The following is a 23,970-nucleotide window of genomic DNA, read 5'->3' on the forward strand; positions in this document are numbered from 1 at the left end:
TCAACTGAGTAATCCCTAATCGTACAACACTTGAATAAGTAATCCCGACCACACAGTGTGGCTAGCCATATATGAAACTTTGTGCTTAGTTTTAGTTATCGTCTCTTTATTCTTTATATTTTTTGTTTTTATTTTTATCACCTTATAGAAAAAAAAAATCTCAAATTAACTTTTACCACCTAAACAAAAATAAAATTGTATTTTGCCACATTTGAAATAAAATTTAACTTTGGTCACTAATAAAATTTAACTTTGGTCACTAATATTGTATTTTACATTTTACCACTTGCTTGAACAAATTAAGGGCCTGTTCATATTTACTGAATTGAGCTGAACTGAACTGAACTGATTGAAGCTGAACTGAACTGAACTGAACTGATTGGAACTGAACTGAACTGAATTGAGCTGAAATGAATATTTTATGTGAGAGGGAAATTAAGAGCTGAACTGAACTGAACTGAACTGATTGGAACTGAACCGAACTGAACTGATTGGAGCTGAACTGAACTGAACTGAACTGAAATTAAGTAAATGTGAACAGGCCCTAAGTTTGTAAATGTCAACTTTGGTCACTAATATTCTTAATTCCGCTAGTGGATTTCGCGTTGTCAATCCCAAGCCTAAATAAAGGAGGATGACTACGGTAGGTTAGTGACAACTAGTGTAAAGCTTGATCACATCGCTTGACATAAGCCACAATAATTGATAGTGGTGCTAGGATATGTGACCTCCTGAAAAGTTCATATGTTGGTTCATGTAGTCGACCTCACTTATGGGATTAAGGCGTTCAAACAAAAGAAGAAGAAAAACATTTATTAATTGACACATTAATGGTAGAATATTAAATTAACTTTATAAACATCAATTTATTGTCAACGATTAGTAGTGTGCACAACACAAAATTTGAAAGATAAACTAATATCATTTTTAATTGTGTTTAAAATTTTAAATAGGTCTTCAAAAGTTTAATTTTGATTGATTGACAACACTAGAGATTTTTTCCTCCCAATTTGTTGTTATTTTAGGCAAAAACTAACGAGCGTTTCAAAGGCGATGGCAACATAAAAGATCTAAAAGTGGAGATATTAAAGTAACATAAATATGAATTAGACCGATGGAAGCTTGAATTTGGTAAGCATTCCAAACTTAATTTATTTTAGGTAATATATTAATTAGGTATCTAAAGTATTGAGGTTGCTCATCAAGTTCCTTTTTATAATAATTTTGGGATAAAGTAGTAGTTATCATTATTAAGCTACAACTTAGAGTCGTGTATGATTTTAGGAACAAAATATGCCAAAAAAAATGAAGAACAGTACGAGGTAATAAAAGGTATAAGTAACATCATTGTCATGGTCTTGTTTGTTAAATGACTTTTTGGTTTGCTTTTGACTTTTTTATGTGGTTAAACAATCAAAAATCATGTTTGGTTTATGCTTTTTAGTTTAGCTGAAAAGTTGGCTAAAATGCCAAATTAAAAAAGCTAGTATGCATAGTTTTTGGCTTTTGTAATGTCAGAAGACTTTTTTACCCATAATTAATAATTAATTAGGGCTAAAAAAGTCATTTAGCATTATAAAAGCCATAAACAACTACCAATAGCCTTTTCAATTTGGCTTAAAAGCCAACTTTTCAGGCAACTAAAAAACCATTAACCAAACATGTTTTTGACTGATTAACTACAAAAAAGCCTAAAGCCATTTACCAAACGACGCTAATAAGTTGACGTCAAAATAAAAACAAAAAAAACAAGGCTAATAAGTTGTTTGCCAAACAGATTTCAATAAGTTATAAGCTCTCCAAAAACCTCTTTACCGAATAAGACCATTAAATATATTAAAAATACGGAAAATTTATTATGAGACAAATGATGAAGCGTTAGAAAAAATTAATCCCGCTAGCAGTAACTCTCGTTGGCACTATGGAGGAACTGAAAATTTCAACCTTCACTTCCATTTGTAAACTTTAACTACTATAATAATCCTATAAGATCATTACTTAATTGAGACAAATCATGCATATAAACATTCCTGCTATTTAGCATTTGCCAGATTGTTGAAGGGTTCTTCTTAACTTCATCTTGGCACTGTGTACTGTCCTCCATGGCAGCCGAAGCCGCCTTTTTCGCAGCCTCATAGGCCTTAACATTTAAAGATTTTACAGCAGCAGGAACATCATTGTTAGTAGCTAAGGTATAGAAGTGAACACAAACACCAACTGCTGTCTTCAGCTTGGGAGGGCAGGCTTTTTGCAGTCCTTGAATATAGGTTGACGTTTCCTTTGCATGAGCTTCAAGCTTGCCAAGGGCTATCTGGGCTAGCCCTTGGACACTTGCTTTGGCACTTCTTGGACCTGACCGGAGTGTAAAGACACAAAAGCCAAAGTCAGTTGTCTTCCGGCATGTTAGCACCACTGGATCAGTCTCGCTGTTCAACTTCCTCATCAGCCCATTGCATAGAGTTGATGGTGAAGCGATGAAAACAAAAAAGAGAGCCATGTTTACAATGATGGAATGCATTGTGCCTAGTTTAATTGCGTATAATACTAGACACAGAGAGAGATGAGAATACTCAACATACAAAACTGACTTATATAGACAAAAAAAGATTAGCTTGATACAGGTAATCAACCAGATGCCCACAAATCCGCAGTATATGGATGTTTTTCTCAAGCATTAAATTTCTCATGATTTTTGTCCAAATATAACAATATTGATATCTGAAGTGATATAAGTTCTCCTCATTTGTCCAAGTATAACAATATTGATATCTGAAGTAATATCCTCCAGATATTGTGCTAAAACCCAATAAAGAAGCAAATAACAAGAATCAAAATAAAATGATAACCTTCTAAATAAGCACTTAAATTCATGTCAAATAATGCCAAGCTAAAAATTTATTTCAGCAGATAGAAACTAAGCTAACATAAAACTAGACGCCTTATTTTTCTTCCTTGTTAACCTCATCCTTCGGCTCCTGCTCATAACGGCGCTTGAACTTGGCAATCTGCCCCAAGCTTTGAGCCATCTGACGTTTTGCTCTGAAGTGATAAACTTTGGGTTCTCGGTGAATTTTACTCATCATGACATTGATCAACCTACCACTCTGGGTTACATAGGATATCCATTGCATCTGAGGGTGCAATCCTTTCTTCATTTTCAAATTCTGCAGATGCCAAACAAAGCTAAATAAGAGAAGGAAAAATTGAAAAATATTCATACATGCAGCTGGTGAAACTACAATTCTTCGATATAAAACCTAACATAATCAGTGAATTTTATTCAGTCAAACTACAGATCAAGAAGAAATCTCACATAGCATCGACTACATTTTGTAAAATGTAAGTCTATCAAATAATTATCAGGCACTTGAAATGAGATAAAGTGTCTCAAAAGACACAGACACAGACACAGACACAGACACAGACACAGATTTTGCTCAGTCCAGAACACAGCCACCTCAGAGCTTTTGTGGTAGAAAAAGAAAGTGAGGATGAGAAGTTCCTATGCATAACAGTGATTGAGAAACTAGTTAAAGGGGTAGAGAAGAACAAACTTAATAGCTCAAAGAATTTTACATTTTTTTTTCTTCTGCTTCCTTATTTTGTTACATAATTATTTTTTGGCCTCTTCTTTTCCATATTTTAATAGTGTGATAACAGGAACAGGATTCTGGCTCAAGGTTCAAAACAGTATGAACACATAAATAAAGAGAATGATGGGTAAACATCCAATAAAACTTGGGTCACTATTATGGGATGTGAGATAGTTTTCAGAGGTGAACTTTATGAGGAGAAACCGAGAAATGACCTTAGTAAAATATGAGGTGACTTTGTAAAAGTTGTGGAAATTGACCACCCTTGTGTTTGAATTAATAAAACAATCTAACACACACATTTGTGAAAAACGAATACACAAGATAAATGTATTTCCACCCAAAGATAAATTTATTTCCAACCCTCTCCTTTTCCTAAGAAAACAAGAGGCTCAAAGTGCACTGGATGAGTGGATGCTAGATGGCGATGGAATTCCATTCTGACCATGGACATGGCAGGTAGACAATGCCAAGTCTTTTGGAGTATTACTATTTTTTCTATGAGATTCGTTTGGAGAATTACTATACAGTGACAATGGAAGATTATTGATTGTCAAAACATGAAAGTGTGCAGTTCATGGATCGATACTTTCCTATACATATTCTACAAAAGAACGGATTTTAGCCTAAAATTTAAGTTTTAAACAACTTGACAATAAATAAAAAATGCAGTAGATCTTTATGTTGTTTAAGTTAAAACAATCTTCTGTTTATGAGAATTATCCAATAAGACTCAAAATGAGAGGAAACACAGGAGACAAATTCACAAAAATTGGGAGGAACCAGGAAAAGGTGAATTTTAAGCATGGCGAAAATGGAAGAAATTCCTCAAAAGATCAAGAATCACGACACAAGAAATATCTATAACTGTGACATGAGTACTCTTTGAGCTTTGAAGCCTGCTTAGAAAGGACAATGGAGTAGGCCAGGGTAAAATAAGGTACTACCTCCGTTACATATTATTTGCAACGATTTGACATAAAGTAGAGAGGGAAAATGTCTAATCGTTGCAAATAATATGTAACGGAGGTAGTAAATTAAACCAGGCAAGAATACTCATTCAACAATACAAACAGATGAAAAGGTTATAGGCTGACAATTTACAGTTCTTGGATAGATGCATTCATGACTTTTTTCGCTCACCCTCAATATAAGGTGTACATGTCAACATAGCACACTTGTGTGATTGTGTCACGCTGAAACAACTGAACAATGAATAAGTCGATCAAAACATGAAGTGCAACTAGACAGGTCAATTCCCTTTTTTTTTTCCATTCTGATTAGGGGTTGGATCTTCCACAGGCTTTTTCTCATTTATTTGCTCAGCTCTATATTGGTTTTGGGGAATTCATTGGATGTATAAGGCATCAATCGCTAAGATATTCTAATATTAACAGTCATATCCATGGTACAATATATCAATAATTGTTCGTCTTAACCATCTGCATTAAGCAGTTATCAGATCAGAATGGCCGATCTAAAATTGAGCAATATTGGTTCTACAAATGAAATTCGTGTATTAGTAGTAGTTTGACTCTGGCAAGTGCATCAATAAGCTATATATAAACGCTGCGAGTGATAGAATAGCATTCAATAAGCAATTCAAGGGAATATAACAATATATGCTTTATAAAACACACTAAAATTAGTATATTGACCTAACTAGAAGAATTACTAGTAGCTCCAAATTTGCTAAATGCTCTTCAATACACCCTTTATCAAACAACCCTAATCAGCAATTTGAAACCCTTATGCCCACATTCGGCAACTATCAAGTCAAATTGCAATGTAGGATTTCGGTTAACGAATCGCAGGCAATAATCAATAATCACTTTGATTAGTAAGATTAGCTGCAAATAAACAACTGAAAATGGCGGCCGCCCTCGGCCCAGGACAATAAATTAGCAATTAAATTTGCCTAAATTGAATAAGAATATGAATAGCGAAATTCTGGAAATGTAATCGCAAGTTATAATGTTTCATAGCTTCAGCAATAGTTCAATAATCCATTTTAGAAGAACCCTAAATTGAGTATAGTGACTATTAAATTAACCAATAACATTAGATTGTAAAATTTAAATTCGATGATTAGAAGAAATTAGGTTACCTCAGAAGCTGCTTCAATGGAGAAAAGGAAGCTCACTAGCTTAGAAACCGCTTCAATGGAGGACTAAGAGTACGATGAAATGGAGGAGACAGATGGTAATGGGTTTTGTAAGCTCTAAAGCTCTGTTTTTACTGACAATTAATTAATTTTTTTTTTTCTTTTTACTAAAACTTTTTTATTTTTTGAATTTTTTTTGGTTCATTTTTTTTTTTTTTTTTTTTTTACTAAATTTATGTTATTATTTTGCTAAATCAAAGAATTTTTACAAATTAATCCGTTATTTTTTTGTTGCACCACTTGCCTTTTAAGAAAGTTTCACAAATATTGCACCATTTTCATTTTGAGAAACAAAAATGCGTGTTCACACTATATATATACTCTTACATTTAACATTTGATTCTTTATTTTATGCTACATCACATGGCTTTTTTGTACTTTTACCCTTCTCTCTCCTCATTTTTTCCCACTACCAAAAAATGTGTTCCCAACATGTATGGTGCAATAATAAAAAAACGGAAAAAGTATTTTTTATTAAAAAAAACGAATGAAGTATTTTTTATTATTGTTATTATTATTATTATTATTTTTGTTGAGCTTAATTTTGCTGAATTAACTTATTTTGGCTTAATTAAATTGAGTTTGAAGTGTGTTTTTAAAAAAATGAGTTTGAAGTAAGCAAGAGTACAAGTGAAATATAAATCACTAGTGTCATGTGTATTGCACCAAAAAAGTGAAATATTAATCATAAGTGTTACGTATATTGCACTAAAAAGGTGAAATATTAATAACAAGTGTCATTTATATTGCACCAAAAAAAAAAGTGTCATGTATATTGCACCAAAAAAACAAGTGTCATGTATATAATATACTGCACTAAAAAAGTGAAATATAAATAACAAGTGTCATTTATATTGCACATAAAAAAAAACAAATGCCATGTATATAATATCAACCGTCATAATTCATTCTCATTTATATTTTGTGTTTTCTAAATAACCAATTTCAATATTTACTTTACTCTCACGTACACTACTTTGATATTGGACTAGGTTTGCTTACCCCTATACATAACAGCCTTTTATATCATTCATGATATGAAGCAAATTCAATGGTACATCAAAATGATTAAAGGAAGACTATGGAGCAATACCAAAGAAACGAAGAAAGTATCATGATTTTATATATCTATGCTAGACTTAAACCCATGCATCAATAAACGAGTCTCTTTTTCATTTTATCCACTTTGAGCAACAATCAATTATCTTTTAACATCAAATATAGAGTAGTATATTTGTTTTAATTGCTTTAGAAGAATAATTTATAAACAATTATCATTAAACATTTATCTTTTGAAGCGGTATAATATTTAAATATTATTAAAGTACAAAGAAGATATAAAATGAAATTAGGCTAAATTACAAATTCATACATTATATTCATTAATCCTTTATCCACAATCTCACTTATGTTGCCCCCTTGCATTGTGTTGTGCACTTGTGCTTACCCACAACAAGATTCTCTAAAAAGCCAAGGTCGTGAGTGCCCTAGAAGGACCAATTGGAAACTTTGGGATCTCAACTACTTACAAAAGTAAAGGATAAATTCTCAGCCTCTAATAACTTGAGTCTTCAAGGACCCAAATAATAATTGTTGGTACTAAAAGTCGTATTTGAATGATATCAACTTAATATTAACAAATTATTTAGTTGATACCAACAAAACTTATATTTTAATTTTGTGCTTGTTGGTACTTGGTATACCAATGAAAACTATTTTGTGCTAGGGTGATACCATCTAGGCACATTTAGTACCAATGGACAGTCGGACACTATTAGGGGCTTTAGTCAATTTCTCTATGAAATACTTTATTCGAATGCAAGAGCAACATGCTCCTCAAACCTAAGGATGACAAATCTTTATTGGGATTTAAATTTGACTTTATCATCCAACATGCTCCTCAAACCAAAGTGTGCAAAACCCAAACATGACTTTCATTTAGGGACAAAGATGTGTAGTTTAATTCTCTATAATACAGTATAACAACACATTATAGTATAACAACACATTATATAACATTTTATTGTAGATATTGAATTAAACACAAGTCCTAAACTCCTAATGTGTCTAAGAACTTTATTACAGTGCTATGCAGAGGTCAAATATGTCATTATAAAACAACTGGTTGTATAATGAAGCCATCTTTATCTAAATCAAATAAACAATGTGAAGTTTAAATGTACTCACTTCTTTGTTCATTCTATATTTCCATCTTTAAGGGCTCTTGCAATTCTTCTAGAAATGCAGTAAGCTGTTGATTCAATAGTAATCATAGGATTAACTCCTAAAGCAGTTGGCAGAACACTTCCATCACATACATACAGTCCCTTGGCTTCCCAAGTTTCTCCATTTTCATCCACTGCCCCTTCCTCCTCGGACGCCCCCATTCTGCAGCTGCTCATCTGATGAGCATTCCCATATATTGTCCACTTCTCGGTCCTAGACCTTGCACCCCCTGGTGCAATAACTGAGTCCAGAAACTCTTCCACCTCCTCTTCTTTCACCCCATCACATTTTAACCTCTGCCCATCACTTCTGTATGTTCCAACTTCAGCAGCTCCTGCTGCTATTAGAATCCTGATACACTGTCTTAACCCTATCTTCAGATTTTCCTTATCAAATTCGTTTAAGCGATACTTAACTCTGCCCTCTTTTTTAACTTCACCTGTACTCTGATCTCTGACTAATGAGAAAAGTGTAGCTGTTCTTCCATACTTTACCATCCTCTCTTTGAAATCAAGCCCTGAGACCCATGGCACTAAGGCGGAAAATGCTGCAGGACCTAGTGCAGACGCTTCTATGATAGCATGAACGTTGGAATTTTCAGAAGTTACTTTATGTAGTGAAGTAATGATTCCTCCTTCATAGCATTTTCCTTTAAAAGCCGAGGCAGATTCAGGAAAGTAACCCCAGGCTAACAGTGTAGGATGCAGATGAAGGTTTGTGCCAATGTTCGAGTTCTGCAGTCCACTACGTATCAATAGAGGGGGTGTTGAGAGAGATCCACAAGCTGAAATCGAGACTTTGGCTTCGATAAGAAGCTTCATTGATACATTCTTGCTCAATGATGTTGCTAAGACTCCAACACATTTCTTTCTTCCTCCATTCTCATCCTGATTTACTATGAACTTCTCTGCTTTGCATCCTGTCAAAATTATAGCACCTTGATTAACTGCATCTACCAGCCAAGTAGTATCAGTTCCTTTCTTGTCTCCGGTCCTACATCCATAACAGCATGAACCACAATAATGATCCTTAGATGAATTCCTCGGCACTCTCTCAGCCTTCAAGCCAAGACCTTCACACCCTTTTCGAAGAACTTGATTCTGAAACCCTTCTTCTGAACAATCTTCTGTGACTCCTAACCTATCCCACACCTCATTCATGGCTGATTTGTACTCAGGGCTTCCAAAAACAGGTAACTTGTGATTCACTGACCATTCTCTGAGGACATTATCCGGTGTTTTTATGGACGCTGACCAATTCACAGCAGACCCCCCACCAACTGTTGATCCAGCAAAGATTGTCATTTTCCCATCAAGAGTCGTAAGCAATCCTCCTGACATGTATAGTTCATCGAATGATGGTCCCTCCAAAGAGGAGTAATCACCTGGAGCAAAGTAGTTCCCTCTCTCAAGGACCACTACTTTATGGCCTTGACTTGCAAGAATGGCAGCTGCAACTCCTCCTCCACAACCAGAACCAACTATAACAGCGTCACATTGTATCTTTAAAACTCTCTGGTTGACATCCTCTTCAACTTTTAGGCCTTTTTCTTCGAGAGCTTTAACAATAGTTGAGTCATTCATCTTCCTACACTCAACTAGTCCCTTCTGAAGTGGTCTTCGTTCTTGGGAGTTCACCAGTGGCGGCTCTCTAGAGTCCACCTTGTAACCGATGGCTTTCCATGTTGGATTTTCAGCCTTGTCATCAGCCTACAAAATTACAAGAAAAAGAAAGGCATGAGTTCAGATATGACTTCGAAACACAGATAAATATATATGTACATAAGGTATTAGTAAAATTAATACAGTTCCATGCCAATGAACACATTTAAACAAGTGATGTATCCAAAATAAAACGAGAATCTCTTGAATCCTCAAAGAAAAGATACACTAATGAAGTTAATCATATTAAAATTTGTTCATTTTACTACAAGACGAATATAGTCTGAAGGTTCAGATGAATGAACTGCCAGAGGCTGTCATTGGAGCTTACAAGTTGCACAGGTTGCTCTAACAATGTCCTATACTTCGGATACTAATATCATGAGAAAAATACTCACACTAGCCTGTCTGCATTTCTAACAATCATCACTATGGTTAGCGTACCACATCTAAGAAGTACCGAGCCCAAAGATCAGAAGATATATGTTTCCTGTAGTTAATTATTGGTTAATCTTATAACTAGTGACCTTCAATTTGTGTAAAATAACAACATAGTAAATGGTTGATATAGCGTGACAACTTATTACTTCAAATGGTGGACGATTGGGCACATATAAGAATATAACTCGGGTTTAAGTTGGCTGTAAGGTAAAATTTGATGATTGCTAAAGACAGCCCAATGATGTAGATGATATTCCATCCCAGTTTCTTAAGTCTCGGATACCACCCTCCTAAACTTTGAACACCTAAGCAAGTTGGCAGTACTGCGTAGCATTGAATCAATCATCTAAAACTAATCAGAATATACCGAGGTATGAAAAGACAATTAAAAAGGACAATCAACCAAGAGTATGAGGAACGTGGTGGAGTGAAACTGTCAGTCTGTTGTTTTTATCTCTTCAGAACACAAAATAACAGAAGGTCCTTCCTTTATCATTCCAAACCTTCACCTTATCTTCCCAAACCCATACCCGGTTGTCAATTTGTTACGATTATCAATCTTAGACACAAGCGTAATATTAACTACAGATTCATGGCGGTAAAACAATTAACAATCCTCCTCCTAGAAATAAAATGCTAATGATCTAAACTATATAACATTAGAGGTGTCTAAACTTATAATCAACTAAAAAAGTCTAAATATTTTTGTTTTACACTCTTTTTCAACGAAGTTCAATTTTTTTTTTTCACTTGCATTGCTTGTTTCTTTACATAATTTCATCTTTAAAAGTCAGAAAAGAGACATAATGTTAGGTAATATGTTCCATATGTTACAATTGATTAGTAAATGAAAACTCTTATATTGAACATGTATTGAAACCTTTGATTTTCAAAACGTAATGCCACATACAAAGTAATTCTTATGAAGTTATGATAGTAGTCATTTTGGTTCATTACTTGAGATTGCAATCACACTTCACTTACATTTATTTGTGCCAAATCGTTTTCGTGTGATTTATAAGGAAGCATAAAAGCTTCATAGAAAAATATATACAAGTTATACAAAATAAGAAAGCATAAATTAATCTCAATTTAACATTTAGACATGTTCAAACTTCAAACCCACATCTTTCGTACAAAATTAATACTTTACTTGTTCAAAATCTAGTTGTTTATTGTGTTGAGTAGACTTGCATACTAAGTTATAATTAAACTAACAATTTTCCCTGTTTCAGGAAACATAATATGCCTACTATCAAGGGGTAAGAAAACTAAAAACTATCAAATCAAATAAAAATTTACTAACTACTTTAGGCTTTTCTTTTGGGCTACCATTTGTTTATTTCCTAGACTAATGGTAGGATGGTTAGAGTTGGCTTTGCTAATTTAGCTACATCTAACTACTCCCTCTATGGCTCCGTCCCATAACACACTGCTCATTTCTTTCTTTTTTCACGGGAATTATGGAAATTGTACGTACGGAATATTACTTAACAAGCATTGTATGACATTAATTGCTGGTACTTGCCTACTAGGAGGTTTAGGACCATGGTTTTTCCTTTAAAATAAAAATAAAATTTATCATTAATGGTTTGTTTTCTTTTTGTCCAATATTAGTTTTTAGTTGTCAACTTGTCATGCTATTAACCCTTCATAATTAAGGATATGATCGATATGATTTTTTTTTTAAAAATCTATATTTAACACAATTAATTGTTACGGAATATGTTTAATTTCTATCCTTTCCCCATCAATTATCTATGTGGTAGAATTAGTAGCATATGAGAAATCGATCATATGAAGTAATTTGTAAGACATTACAGCAATACTATATTAAGAAAAAGACAACTAGTTTCAGACATAAGTCCAAAAACAACAGCTGTAGATGTAATTATCTGTTCTAGAATATCTGTAACAATTTCACTCTTTCATTGTTTATACATTCACTTTGATCACGTTTATTACTAGTTACTACCATAAAAAACTACTCCTTAAATGTACAATAATATATTGTTAAATCAGTTTCAATGTACGTATATATTACAACTACTAATATTTATAAGTTTTACTGTATTATGGAGTAATACGTAATCACATACAAGCAGTAATATAGTTACGTTCAAACTTATACATTGACATATGTGTTAGTCAAACTATTTCCTAACACGAAATATAATAAATTGCAAGTAAGAATTAGGAGCATTACCCGGGAGAAGAAGACGAAGCAACAAGCAACTTTGAGGAAAAGAAAAACAACTTTTAAGGAAGTCCAATAACTTTCTTTAGACCAAGTTTGTAGCAATTTTTCTCTTTTCTCCAAACTCATTTCAGTTAATTTGTGAATAAAAGGCCATTTCCATTCCAAACAAAGCCTCCCACAAATCAAAAGTGTTCCTAATCTTGTTGATAGCAGTTTCATCACCAATTTCATTAGAAGTACTGCTTCTTTTACTCCTCTTTTGGCTATCAACTCAGCCACCTGCAAAATTTTATTTACATGAATTTATAACTACCTCTTTGACAAACTATTCACTTACTACTATTGCAAATTCACAATCCTGTGTGTTCTTTTTTGTTCTTCCCACTTTGAGGTATCAGAGCATTCTTGTTAGCATAAATATAAATAGACAATTTACTACGTATATTTGAAAGTGTGAAGTTGGATTCCACTATCACCAATCTCTATTAGAAGTAGATGAACCAGATTTTTCCGTATGTTTTTCTCTATTAATGAAAGTATTTTAAAGGCAAATCAATAAATAATGTTTGTATAATTTAAACTATTCAAAAGCTTATGGCTTTTAAGTATTAAAGGTCTATGTTTGCTAAAATTTGATGATTAAAGTCTAAGAACAAAGTATATGCCAAATAATAAACAGGATTCAACCTATGTCAAATTAAAACTCAAACTTTAGTACTAAGGTGTTCCAATTTCAATATGACCACTTAAAATTGGTGTTTACATTCCACTACACGGTGGTTAGTAGGGTGGGGCGAGCACCGGAGCAACACTATGTCGCGGTAACACAGTTTATGTCAAGGTTGGACCCCGGGGATAAAGACTAACGGCAAAAACCAGAATGTACAATAAATTTCTTAAACCAACTGGCTACTAGCTAGCATGAAAGAGACATGGACGTATAAATTCATCAAATAAATAATTCAACTATTATTGTATATTTTTGCTGAAATTAAGATGGGAGGGTCCAAAGTCAGATTAAATGGGTTAATCATTGCAAAAAAAAAAAAAAAAAAAAAAAAAAAAAAAAAAAAAAAAAAAAAAAAGAAAAACTAATTTGGTACCATTAAATCAATATTATCCCGACAAAATTATACGAATTATCTATTTTCGCTATTCATACTTTTGTAAGAGGATTACACTAACACGGTGTAGTCGTTTTACTAGAAATTTTCTATTTATTTCTCAACGCGATATATATTAATTATGAAATCAAAAGTCATCCACCTAGATAACGAAAGAAGTGGACACTTTTGTGATCGTCAAAAGCGTTGATTAGAAATTGGTGGTCAATAGTCAATACTCAATACTTTCGCAACCAGCATCACAAACATACAATTAAACTTAAATATCTAAATAGTACATAATCATCATAAAAATCTTAGAAAATATCATGCAATCATGCTCCATCTTTTATAATCCCTCAATTTTTTTTTTCACGATTTTCAATGCACATATTTGACTATTACTCTATTAATTTCTTAAATTATACTCCATATATTATTAATAAAAAAGTTAACAATTTGGATATTTGCAAGGTACATGTCAAAACAAATTCACGTGACAAGAGATGAGTAATGAGTTACATGACTAGAAGCGAAAAGAACACTATGAAACGGAGGAAGTTATATTACCTCATCTGGAATAGTAGGCTGAGAAGCAGAGGCAGTAAAAAAGGTAAAAACGGCTTCTTCAGGATTAACAGATCGAATTTCATCAGTCACAGACGAACTTGGTAGCGAAGGGATAATAGCTTCAACCAACTTAGCCAATGTTTGAATTTCAGATGATGTGAATCCATGCTTAAACCCACCACCACTGCTGCTTTTTTCGTCATCGTCACCGCCTCGCTTCCGCCCTCCCTTCAACAAGGGATGGCAATCCATCGCAGCAGCGGTGGGTGCTCGAGTAATTATCAGCAACAAATTAGATAATAAACAAATAATTATTAGTAACAGGGTTTGAATGCAGAAATTGTAGGAAGGTTTGACTAGTTATGATTTTGAGTGTTATTTTTTTGTTGTGGGAGTTTGTTTAATTGGTTGGTTTTCCCTCGTTTAAATAGAAAAAGGTTGGAGATTTGAGGGTGACGTGGCAGCCTAATAGCAGAAATCTTATTCCAACTGCATCTTCACTGCACTGTATGACTACTAAATAGATTAACTACTTCCCTACCCAACATTGAGGTAATGTGTGTTCAATTTAGGGGGCCTCTTGTAAATGATAAATTAAAATCCTGACTTTTATTTATAGTTGAAAAATTAATTTTGAGGAGTATATATAGTTTGTACTGTATTGCAGAGTAACAGAAATAATTGGTTGAAATTAATTAGCATATGGACAAAAAAAAATGAAATAAAAATTGCAGTTCAATTTAGTTTTTGAGTTGTGATAGAATTTGGCCTACTTGGAAATTTTAGATAATACTTTGTAATTAAAAGATTATATTGAAAAAGAGTTTCTAAGAATTCTATCTACACTAAAATATTTCAAAATAAAGCAATTTTTTGTGTGGCTAACTAACACACGAGTAACCCCTAACCAGGTGATCTGACCGACCAAGTAACCCTTTACCAGCTGAGAAACTCTTAGCCAAGTAACCCTTAGCCAAGTAAATAACCCCATATGAAAGTTTGTGTTCAAAATATTAAGGAAATAAATTTTTTTATAAGATAATGGAAAAATGGACTACGGAATAATTATATACTTACAAAGTATATAAAGAATTAAAGATAATAGCACATCAACAATGTTATTGTAATATGAATAATTTCTAGTTCAAGTGTTATTCCCGCAACTTTGGTATTTTGAAGAGTAAAATAGGCATAACCACTTTCCAAAATTCTCATTAGTTGGGATTGAATTTGAGCAAAAAAAAGGCCAAGGAAAAAAATGAAATGCAAAAGTATATGATAATGATGCACCTTTTCAAATCTTAAGATGACTTTTTAATTTCTTTTACGGCCAACAAGGGTAACTCACTAACTCTCTAAAATCTAGAAAGATGACTCAAAATCTACATCAAATACTCCAGAATTTGTTAGGCTAACCACAATATCAATTAAAACTTCCCAGGGAAGGTAATATCTTTTTTATGCTGTATGTACAAGCTCTTATCAGTCTGTACGTGGATCATATGCGACAGTGTGTGTACAGCTATGACGCAATACAAGTATGCCATGTGAGATTGACTTACTTGACAGAACACGAGTTGCGTTTGCAAGCAGGAGCACACAGCAAGGGAGCAGGGGTATAGCCCTATAGGTGCTCCTCTAAGCATGAAGAACCTCAATGTAACATCAGCAATTGACATGTGCATGAACAACCTCAACCTCAATCAAGAACCACAATCTCAAACAGATAAATAATTCCATTAATGTTGGAACTTTTCCTAATTGTTTATGAATTGTTCATATAGCTCTAGCAATTAATTCTACGCGTCTTAAAATCTTAGAAACCAAAGTGATATTACATGATGCAGTAGTTTTACAGTGCAGATTCAAGGATGCTCAAGGAACTCAATTTATAAAAAAGATAACAATTGGTAAAGATTCAGAATTTGGACCCAAGGATGCTCATGAAAACATAACAACCGCATTAGATAGAATGATTATTGATTTAAAAAAATGCAGTGGATTTTCAATTTCAGTGATTTCTCATATTTCATACAGAATTTTTCTAAATCCCTGTTATTATAATATGTTTTTACATATCAATGACTTCAATAGTAAAATGTCATCAAATATCTTCTTTTCAAGCAAGGAAGAAAGTTAACACCTACGATAGATGGAACTATGGAAGTTCAAACAGAAGCACCAGTAGTTATCATACTATGTCGAAGAAGAACAAACATCAGCCAAAAGGAAATGCAACTGTTTACGCAAATGCAGTATCTGCAAAAAATCAAAAGCACACAAAATTACTGAGGCTGCTTTAGAAGATCTTGGGGAAGGAACATACTAAGTAGCAGGGTCCATAATGGACCATAAACAACACTAGCTGTAAGAACTGAAATATATCAAGATAAAAGGCTTCTACACTGTTTAAGGAGATAAGAGGAAAATGACTTTTACAGCACAAATTGCCAAAATGGTAGTATAAATGCCCTAAAACTAAAGCTTCGTCATCACTTATCATATATCAGTAACTAACGTGCACCTTAAAACAAACAAAACATTGACACAAATTTTCAAATAGGGGTAGGGACTAGGGAGAGGGGAGGAAGAAGATGGATCATTGGAGACTTAATATTTATTTCAGGTGCAGATTTATATTTGCTTTTGTTTTCTATTCGGCAATGATAGTTCTACCCTTCTACTAGTGGAACATCTGAAATCAAGCGAAAAGCCTGAAGGTTTTCTCCTGCTTCCTTAAGCCATTTGGCTTTTTATCTGTTAACCATAAACTTCAATTACATTACATACTTTCTTCATCATCTTCTTTCAGAACATACAACAGAACACTACATAAGATATGTTTTTTCGACATAGCATTACATATATACACGTGTTTCAGTGTTTGTGTCATGATAATGCTCCTCCTTAATACTCCTTATAATACCATGTAAACAAGCTTAGAATCCAACACAAAATTTTCATTAATTTTACTTCTAAGATTAAAATCTTATGGGTTTTCCAAGTTCCTCAAGCCCTGTTCCAACTCTATATTCTCTTTTTGCATCAATAAGTCTACAGTCTACACAAGTTCCAGCAACTTTGAAATTATAAGAGAACACAAAATACATTTATCTAGTAACATTAACTAACCTCATGTTGGAGTAAGTCCGGGAGATTTTTGGTGAGCACTATAAGACAAAAATCTTCTCGCAGCTTTGGATTTTTAAGACGATACCATGTATCAGGAGGCAGGGTCAAAATTAATATGGTTAGAGCATCAACCACTGATGGATGGTGCCTATTAGAACAACAAGAATTTCTTTGACAGTACGGGACCAGCAATTCTACTCCACATTCAGAATTTTCCACAATCACTTTGCCAGATATTACAGTGGTCGACTCAACAATGTCACAATCTGAGGATCTCAATTCTGTTGTTCTACAGCAAGTTGCATTGCAAGAGCCAACCTTGCCACGGAAAACCTTAGCACCTTGGCAGCACACTTCGGAAGCAATTTTGTCTATAGAATTATGACCATCTAAATTTGCATTGTACATGAAATCTGCTCCAGATGAAAGCCATACTAATATGTGTTTAAAAAGTTCTGTTTCCTGTAGTTGTTTCAACACCTCTTCCTGAAACCAATAAAAATCATATAGAGGAAAATTTAAAGAGAGTGAAAAGGAGAAAAGGTTAAAAAAAAAAGTCCTACCTTAATGCTCAACCTTCCCCGTTCCTCTTCATTAATAAAATTACTCTCACCCTCCTGTCTTCGAACTTCAGCAACCCAATTTATGATATAAGTCAGATTTGCAGGAGCAGATGTAAATATAACAGATAGTATATCTTGTATGTTGTTGATTTCTTCATAAGATACAAGCCGTGGGACCTCTTTAGTCAAGTACACAGCCGTAGTGTCCCAGCCATCATGACGACAACTCTGCCAAAAATCTAGATGTTTAGCTCTTCCAATGCTATGATAGACCATCAGAACACCAATTTATAAAATTTATGATAGTTTTCAAAGAAATAAAACCACAAACAAACAAACAAACAAAATGACAAAACATGTTTCCGCTCAATTTAAACATATTTTACACAAAATAATTACATTCTATTGTGATGGAAATAATGAATTAGGCCATATTCTGTTCTCTTTTTTTTCCACTTGTTTCAAGAAATATAAGTTATAGTAAGAAAAAAATAAGTTCAGTTAAATACAGGAAAAATAAGGACTGCCCAAATTCAATTCAAAACTAGACTAAGTTCAAACAAATGAAAAGCAGGTGAATCAAAAGCACCCTTAAAGCTCATGTTGAAACAATCACATGTAATTTTCACAAAATTCATTTACTATATTGTAAATATGCAAAGAAAGTATTATAAGTTTCATGAAACAAAAATAGGGTATAAAGGATAAAAAAATTAAATAAAAAAAAAGTACCAGAGTATACAGAATTGATGATGCTCTCTCAGGCCTTGATAGAAGCATGAACCTGACAAAAGTGTAAGCTAGATTTTAAAAAATGCCAAAGTGTTAAATCAATCAAAATTTCATCAATGGTGACATAACTAAATATGAACTAGAGATCGTCTTCCTTTTCTAGGTATTCGTATTTTCTTTGATTCCATATAAATCTACTTTCTATTCATCTTGTTTTTTGGCTTGTGTTGAGGGGCCAATGAGGATATTGTGAAGGGTAAAGTGTGAGGATAGAGAAAGGTACCAGCACATAGAGGTGAATCACCTACATACAGGAAAATTGGGGAATAAATCCCCGAGACTGTTGAAACTATATACTTATGGTTTCAATCTCCCCTACTCCTTATAGGCATCTATCCCACAACCAATATATGTTTCTCCATTAAGAGTAACATCATACATGCAATTAGAACAAGCAGGTTATACAACAAATAAATGATTGATATAATGAATGAGTTGGCTGGATCAAAGATTATAGGTTGACAATATGACTGCTGAATCTTGCTATTGATCGAACAAGAGGCAAGCTGAAAACTAAGTAACTCTTCCAAGGAGACTGCACATGAGAAGCAATCTAATTTCACAGCTTACTGTGAATTAATTGTTTAATGAAGAACTAGAATCTAAAACCACAAGCATCAGATCTACAGCCAACTCATTCCTTGGATGAACATTGGATTTGTGAAGCCTTCAGTGACATTCAATCAGAAAAAGACGGCTTCTTAAAGAGAGAGCACACTGATATAGAGATTCAGTGAAGAATTTCAAACAACATTGCCCCCTCATATCAGCAAGCAACTAGTAATATTACATATGTGTTCACACTTCACATACCCCCTATAAAATCCAGTAGCTTCATCAACTGTGTTCATAGCATCCCATAAAAGTGTGAGGGGCACCCAATGAGGAGGGTACTTGAATCGAGCAACATCTAAAATAAGAATCATATCCTTTCCAGCATGGTAACCACCAATTGGAGAAAAATGACCACTTCCTGTCTGCCAAACAAAAGTAAGAAATGCCCTTCTTTTACCAAGTTCAGCATGACATCACAAGTAAACTATACAAAGATGGCCAAACATGTGATAGTGGATTCCCCCTCAAAATTTAAACCTCTACTGGAAGTGATCTGCTTTGTTACAATCACAATAACCCAAACAGTTTGAATAACCTTCGATTCGGTGTACTAGAGAGTGTAAACAATAGTGATTTATACACAAGGTCAGATGTACACTTGGAGTACATTTATTTATACACCAAAATACTATTATCTGGCAGGGAAGCACACACTATTTCAAGGTGACATTTAAAACAGCACAAGTTCAGAAATAATTACTTCAGTTAGCAAATTTAGTATTGCATAGAGAATCTAAAAATAAACATTTTAATTTTTTACTTAATTTTTTCAGCTATCTCAAAGAGGGTCCAAATGCAGCATTTTTCTTCAATTGTTTGATAAAACTGGAGAATATTAATTAGTAAGATATCCAGCACAAAGTACAAACATTATTAATACACAGTAATACTTTTAGGATAAATCCCAGAATTTTTACGATTTTATACGAAATGTCAATAAACAATAAAAGAGACTTGCAGTTTATGATGGGTCAGTTAATTCGGAAAAGCTACACTGCTACTACAGTTAAATTGAACTTATTATATCTTACAAGATTGTATCTGACAACCAACTTTGACACATAAGCTTTAATCATTAGCTACATGTGTTTCAAGGCTTTAATCAAGACAGTAAGGAGTGACTATTAAATACCTGCTTCAGATACATTCTGTGGTAAGAGACGATCATGTGAAAATTTTCAGAAGAAGAACTGGAAATCACATAGCTCCGGAAGTTGTCTATTGTACTTTCATTTGTGCGGAATGCTTCTACTTCTGCTCCATTACAATGAGCCAGACATGCAACTTTGCTAAATGTGATACCATTAGCCTTAATTTTCTCCACAGGCTCACAACAATCTAACATAGAATCATCAAACCATCTCCAAGGACCTAAGAGCATACAACCCATCTGAGAAATATATTTAATTATACTAAGCAACAAAAAAAATGAGAAGTTCACATCAAGAAAAGAAAAAAATTAAATTGAAAGATCTACATGAAAAGCAGCATCTATCTTCTTAGAAACTTTTGTTGGTTATCAGATACTGAGAATCTGAGATACAACAGGATCATTAGCATTAGCAACATAATGTAGTATACTCACTGACATAGCAACTGTACTAAATCATGTTTTTAAAAAGTATACAGTTTGTTGATTATTTGCTTTTTGGGAATTATTCCAGAAACTCCTTATGAAAGAACAATGTTAAAATGAACCAGCGAACATAGCTTATTTGAGAATTCCCTTAGCGCCACAAGTGGCCAATAATGAAGTCAAGAGTCAAACAAGCTTTAATTGGATTAAGAACATTCTCTAAGCCCTCGGATTCTACTCCAAATCAGTTTTGAAATGTAAAGTTCACCTTTCCACTTCCTCCTGGGGTCAATTGCAAGGGCATTTAAGACCACAGCAAGGGTAGCCAGCCCACAATATGCAGGTTCTGATTGAGTCTGGTAATACGACACCAACTTAAAAAAGCCTTCCATGTTTCCTTCCAGGAGAGCTTCTGAAAAGAGAATCTGCAATTTTGAATAACTCAAGAAAGACAGAAATGAGAGTTTAAAAGACAAAACTTAACTTATACAGGTATATGAGGTATATGAGGAATTCCATGTAGAGATAGCCAACATTTTTAGTTTATTCTATGGTTGGCTTGGTTGCACAAGTTCTTACCAACCAATCAATGCAGTGAAAGAACTATTATTGACATGAATGATGGCATCAATGATATACATCACAAACTTCAGCACAATGAAGGTTTATGGATAGCAAATTTATGGTTAATATCTAATTTTACCCTTAAATGATCAATCAGTAAGGAGTTTATACGTTGTACGAATTTTTATACATATTGTACAGTTGCAAAGAACATGGTGGCACTGGCAAGTTTGCTATGTTTACAGTAATTTATTCTAGAGCTTTGCAAGCTGCGTATTAATTTAGTTTTAATGAATTTAGCTTACATGTTCAGCTCTAAACTCTACATGGGAAACAAGGAGAGATCTTCTCAATTCAGCAATTGCACAAAATGAAGGCGTAGGAAACAATGCAATCAAACATTAAAAATGATATGCAGTCTCTAGTCCATTTACTTCCCAATTTCACCTCACTCGCCACTCTCTTTCTGCTTAATAGCTGACATAATCAAGCAAATTCTTACAACATTTTAGTGTTTGTAACATCATATAAGACCTTCAAAGTCAACATCATAGCAATTTGGAGAGCTCGTTCTCACCTGTGGGTTTTCCATTTACTCAATACAATTCTTTCTTGTCCAGAAAAATATCACGACCACTCTCTTTTATAATGGCTCCATTTATTTTACTAGAAAATTTTGTATTTAGATGTCTACGGCCCTCTAAGCCCAAATTTAATTGTTCAAAGGACCACAAGTTGAAGAGTTGTAACAATATGAACAAAATAGGTTCACTTTATTCACCTATCCGCATACTCAAACTTTATGAGTTGAAGATCAAGACCCTCAACAATTTGTTATTATTCAAACCCTAGCCAAAATTAGCATGTAACCATTGAAGACCTAGACCCATCTAACTAATTACCTATAAATCTATAATAATAAACAAGTTTTCATTCTCCCATTTAATAGTTATAATATACAATTTTATACCACAATTAGGAAACTATTCTAAAGATTATTACAAAGACTATTCACATAATTAATCTACATTCGATGACAACTAACTTAGTTGGTTAAAGTGGATGACATCCAAAACCCGAGACCAAATCTCCTAACATTAAACAAATTATTTTTTCTTCGATTCTCCATCATTACTCACAAGTCACAATTGACCAAAGTTTCATGAATGATAGAAAAATTAGCTGTAAAAAAAAGTGATCTTTCACTTAATTTCAGAGTCATTCATCTAAAACAAATTCCACAAATAATGATAAAAATTAACCAGAAAATATATTGAGGAGAGAGAATTTAACCTTGCCTTCTGAAGAAGCAAATTCAATGGCAGGTGAAGGAAGCGTTCTTCTGTAAAATCCAGCCACTGCCGCCATTTAATTATCGAATTATGATCAGAAATTGCAGTCCTCGCTATTGGAAAACTGAATTGAATTAGAAATTTTAAAATTGAAACAATTTTGAATTTAGGGTTTTAAAAATTGGGGGATTTGATCAGCTTTTGAATGGAAGCTTGTTCAATATAAAAATGGCGGGTAAATGTTGACTTTTGATTTTTTTTTTTTTTCTTTTTTTTTTTTTTTAAGTTGCAATATTTGTGACTGGTTTTTGTAAACTAAAATTTACCAAGTTGGTTTTTTTGAAAGTTGGTCAATACATTTGAGATCGAATAAACTCAAAAGACAATTTAGGGCGCAAAACTAAATTTAATTTGTAAAAGTATCCTCACTTTTGGATTTTCTTGCTTATCTCTTCATTCTAGCGTCCTTTCTCGACATCATTTTTCATTAATTTTACTCTATATTTAGGGCTTGTTTACATTTACTTATTAATTTCAGTTCAGTTCAGTTCAGCTCCAATCAGTTTAATTAAGTTAAGTTAAGTTCAGTTCAGTTCAGCTCTTATTTTCCCTCTCTCATAAAATATTCATTTCAGCTTAGTTAAGTTCAGTTCAGCTCAGCTCTTAATTTCTTTCTCTCATAAAATATTCATTTCAGCTTAGTTCAGTTCAGTTCAGTTCAGTTCAGTTCACTTCAGCTCCAATCAGTTCAGTTCAGTTCAGCTCATTTCAGTAAATGTGAACGGGCCCTTACTATCCTCCTCAATTATATATATTGTTCCCCATACTATTAGGTGCCTAGGATTGCCGTAACACTATATCTTCTATTTTATACACCATCATATTTTCTCTCGCCCTACAAAACACTAGAATTATTACTGCTTAGGCTCGCCTTGTAAAATTAATTTAATAATAATTCGCTAAAAATGTAAACACAAATAAGCATCTTCAATGTAGAATAGGTGAAAAAAGCGTTAATAATGTGTGAATAACATTGAAGTGAGGTTGAGATAGTGGAGTAGTGGCAGCAATTATAAATTTTATTAATCTATATTGAAAGTAGGGTCAATGTGAGAATAACAAACTACAAATGCTTCTCTCAAAGTGTCACATCAGCAATGGCGTCATACCATATCAAATTATGCTAGAATGGAGGTAGCAAATAATGAGGCAGTGAGCAAACCACTTGTCATCAAATGATTGGACAGAAAATAAAGGGAAAAAAAATAAGAATTTATTTTGGGGGGGGGGGGGGGCCTTTTGTTCTAGAAGTGTGCCCCAAAATCTCAATCTCCCCCATCATTGGAAGAGTCATTGGGTATGCTCTAAATGAGCAACAGCAACAGTAAATAAATGAGTAAAAAAAAATCAAAAATTTATCAGTTGTCATTATGAATTTGCGTTTGCTCTTGTCAATTATGAATATAAACTATGTTACT

The 23,970-nt window shown here is 33.4% G+C and overlaps 3 protein-coding genes and 1 long non-coding RNA gene across 6 annotated transcripts; all 4 read right to left on the reverse strand.

Annotated features, from left to right (window-relative positions):
• Positions 1-1,972: 1,972 nt before the first annotated feature.
• Positions 1,973-2,497, reverse strand: LOC145616797 (putative invertase inhibitor). The gene has a single exon (XM_081671523.1). The coding sequence runs from the start codon at positions 2,495-2,497 to the stop codon at positions 1,973-1,975; it is 525 nt and encodes a 174-aa protein (XP_081527649.1).
• Positions 2,498-2,711: 214 nt separating this feature from the next.
• LOC145618367 (uncharacterized) lies at positions 2,712-5,951 on the reverse strand. Its single transcript, XR_014107907.1, has 2 exons — positions 5,701-5,951; positions 2,712-3,164 (listed from the first exon to the last, which is right to left on the reverse strand). It is a non-coding gene; the product is annotated as an uncharacterized LOC145618367 (long non-coding RNA).
• Positions 5,952-7,670: 1,719 nt separating this feature from the next.
• LOC145618261 (long-chain-alcohol oxidase FAO2-like) lies at positions 7,671-14,248 on the reverse strand. The gene is made up of 3 exons (XM_081673037.1): positions 13,959-14,248; positions 12,292-12,564; positions 7,671-9,692 (listed from the first exon to the last, which is right to left on the reverse strand). Exons 1-3 carry the CDS (start codon positions 14,208-14,210, stop codon positions 7,953-7,955), a joined length of 2,265 nt encoding a protein of 754 aa, XP_081529163.1. The 5' UTR covers positions 14,211-14,248; the 3' UTR covers positions 7,671-7,952.
• Positions 14,249-14,333: 85 nt separating this feature from the next.
• Positions 14,334-22,832, reverse strand: LOC145618262 (glutathione gamma-glutamylcysteinyltransferase 3-like). Of its 3 annotated transcripts, none has more exons than XM_081673039.1 (8): positions 22,494-22,832; positions 20,905-21,048; positions 20,193-20,431; positions 19,259-19,422; positions 18,386-18,437; positions 17,654-17,881; positions 17,091-17,576; positions 14,334-16,217 (listed from the first exon to the last, which is right to left on the reverse strand). In XM_081673039.1, the coding sequence occupies exons 2-8, from the start codon at positions 21,026-21,028 to the stop codon at positions 16,155-16,157; spliced, it is 1,356 nt and encodes a 451-aa protein (XP_081529165.1). In that variant the 5' UTR covers positions 21,029-21,048; positions 22,494-22,832; the 3' UTR covers positions 14,334-16,154. The 3 variants fall into 3 exon arrangements, with proteins under 3 accessions (XP_081529165.1, XP_081529164.1, XP_081529166.1); XM_081673038.1 differs by having other exon boundaries at positions 20,905-21,061; XM_081673040.1 differs by having other exon boundaries at positions 20,193-20,450; positions 20,905-21,061.
• Positions 22,833-23,970: the final 1,138 nt, after the last annotated feature.

Source organism: Chenopodium album, chromosome 26 (assembly GCF_948465745.1).
Source record: "Chenopodium album chromosome 26, dcCheAlbu1.1, whole genome shotgun sequence".
Lineage (NCBI taxonomy): Eukaryota > Viridiplantae > Streptophyta > Magnoliopsida > Caryophyllales > Amaranthaceae > Chenopodium > Chenopodium album.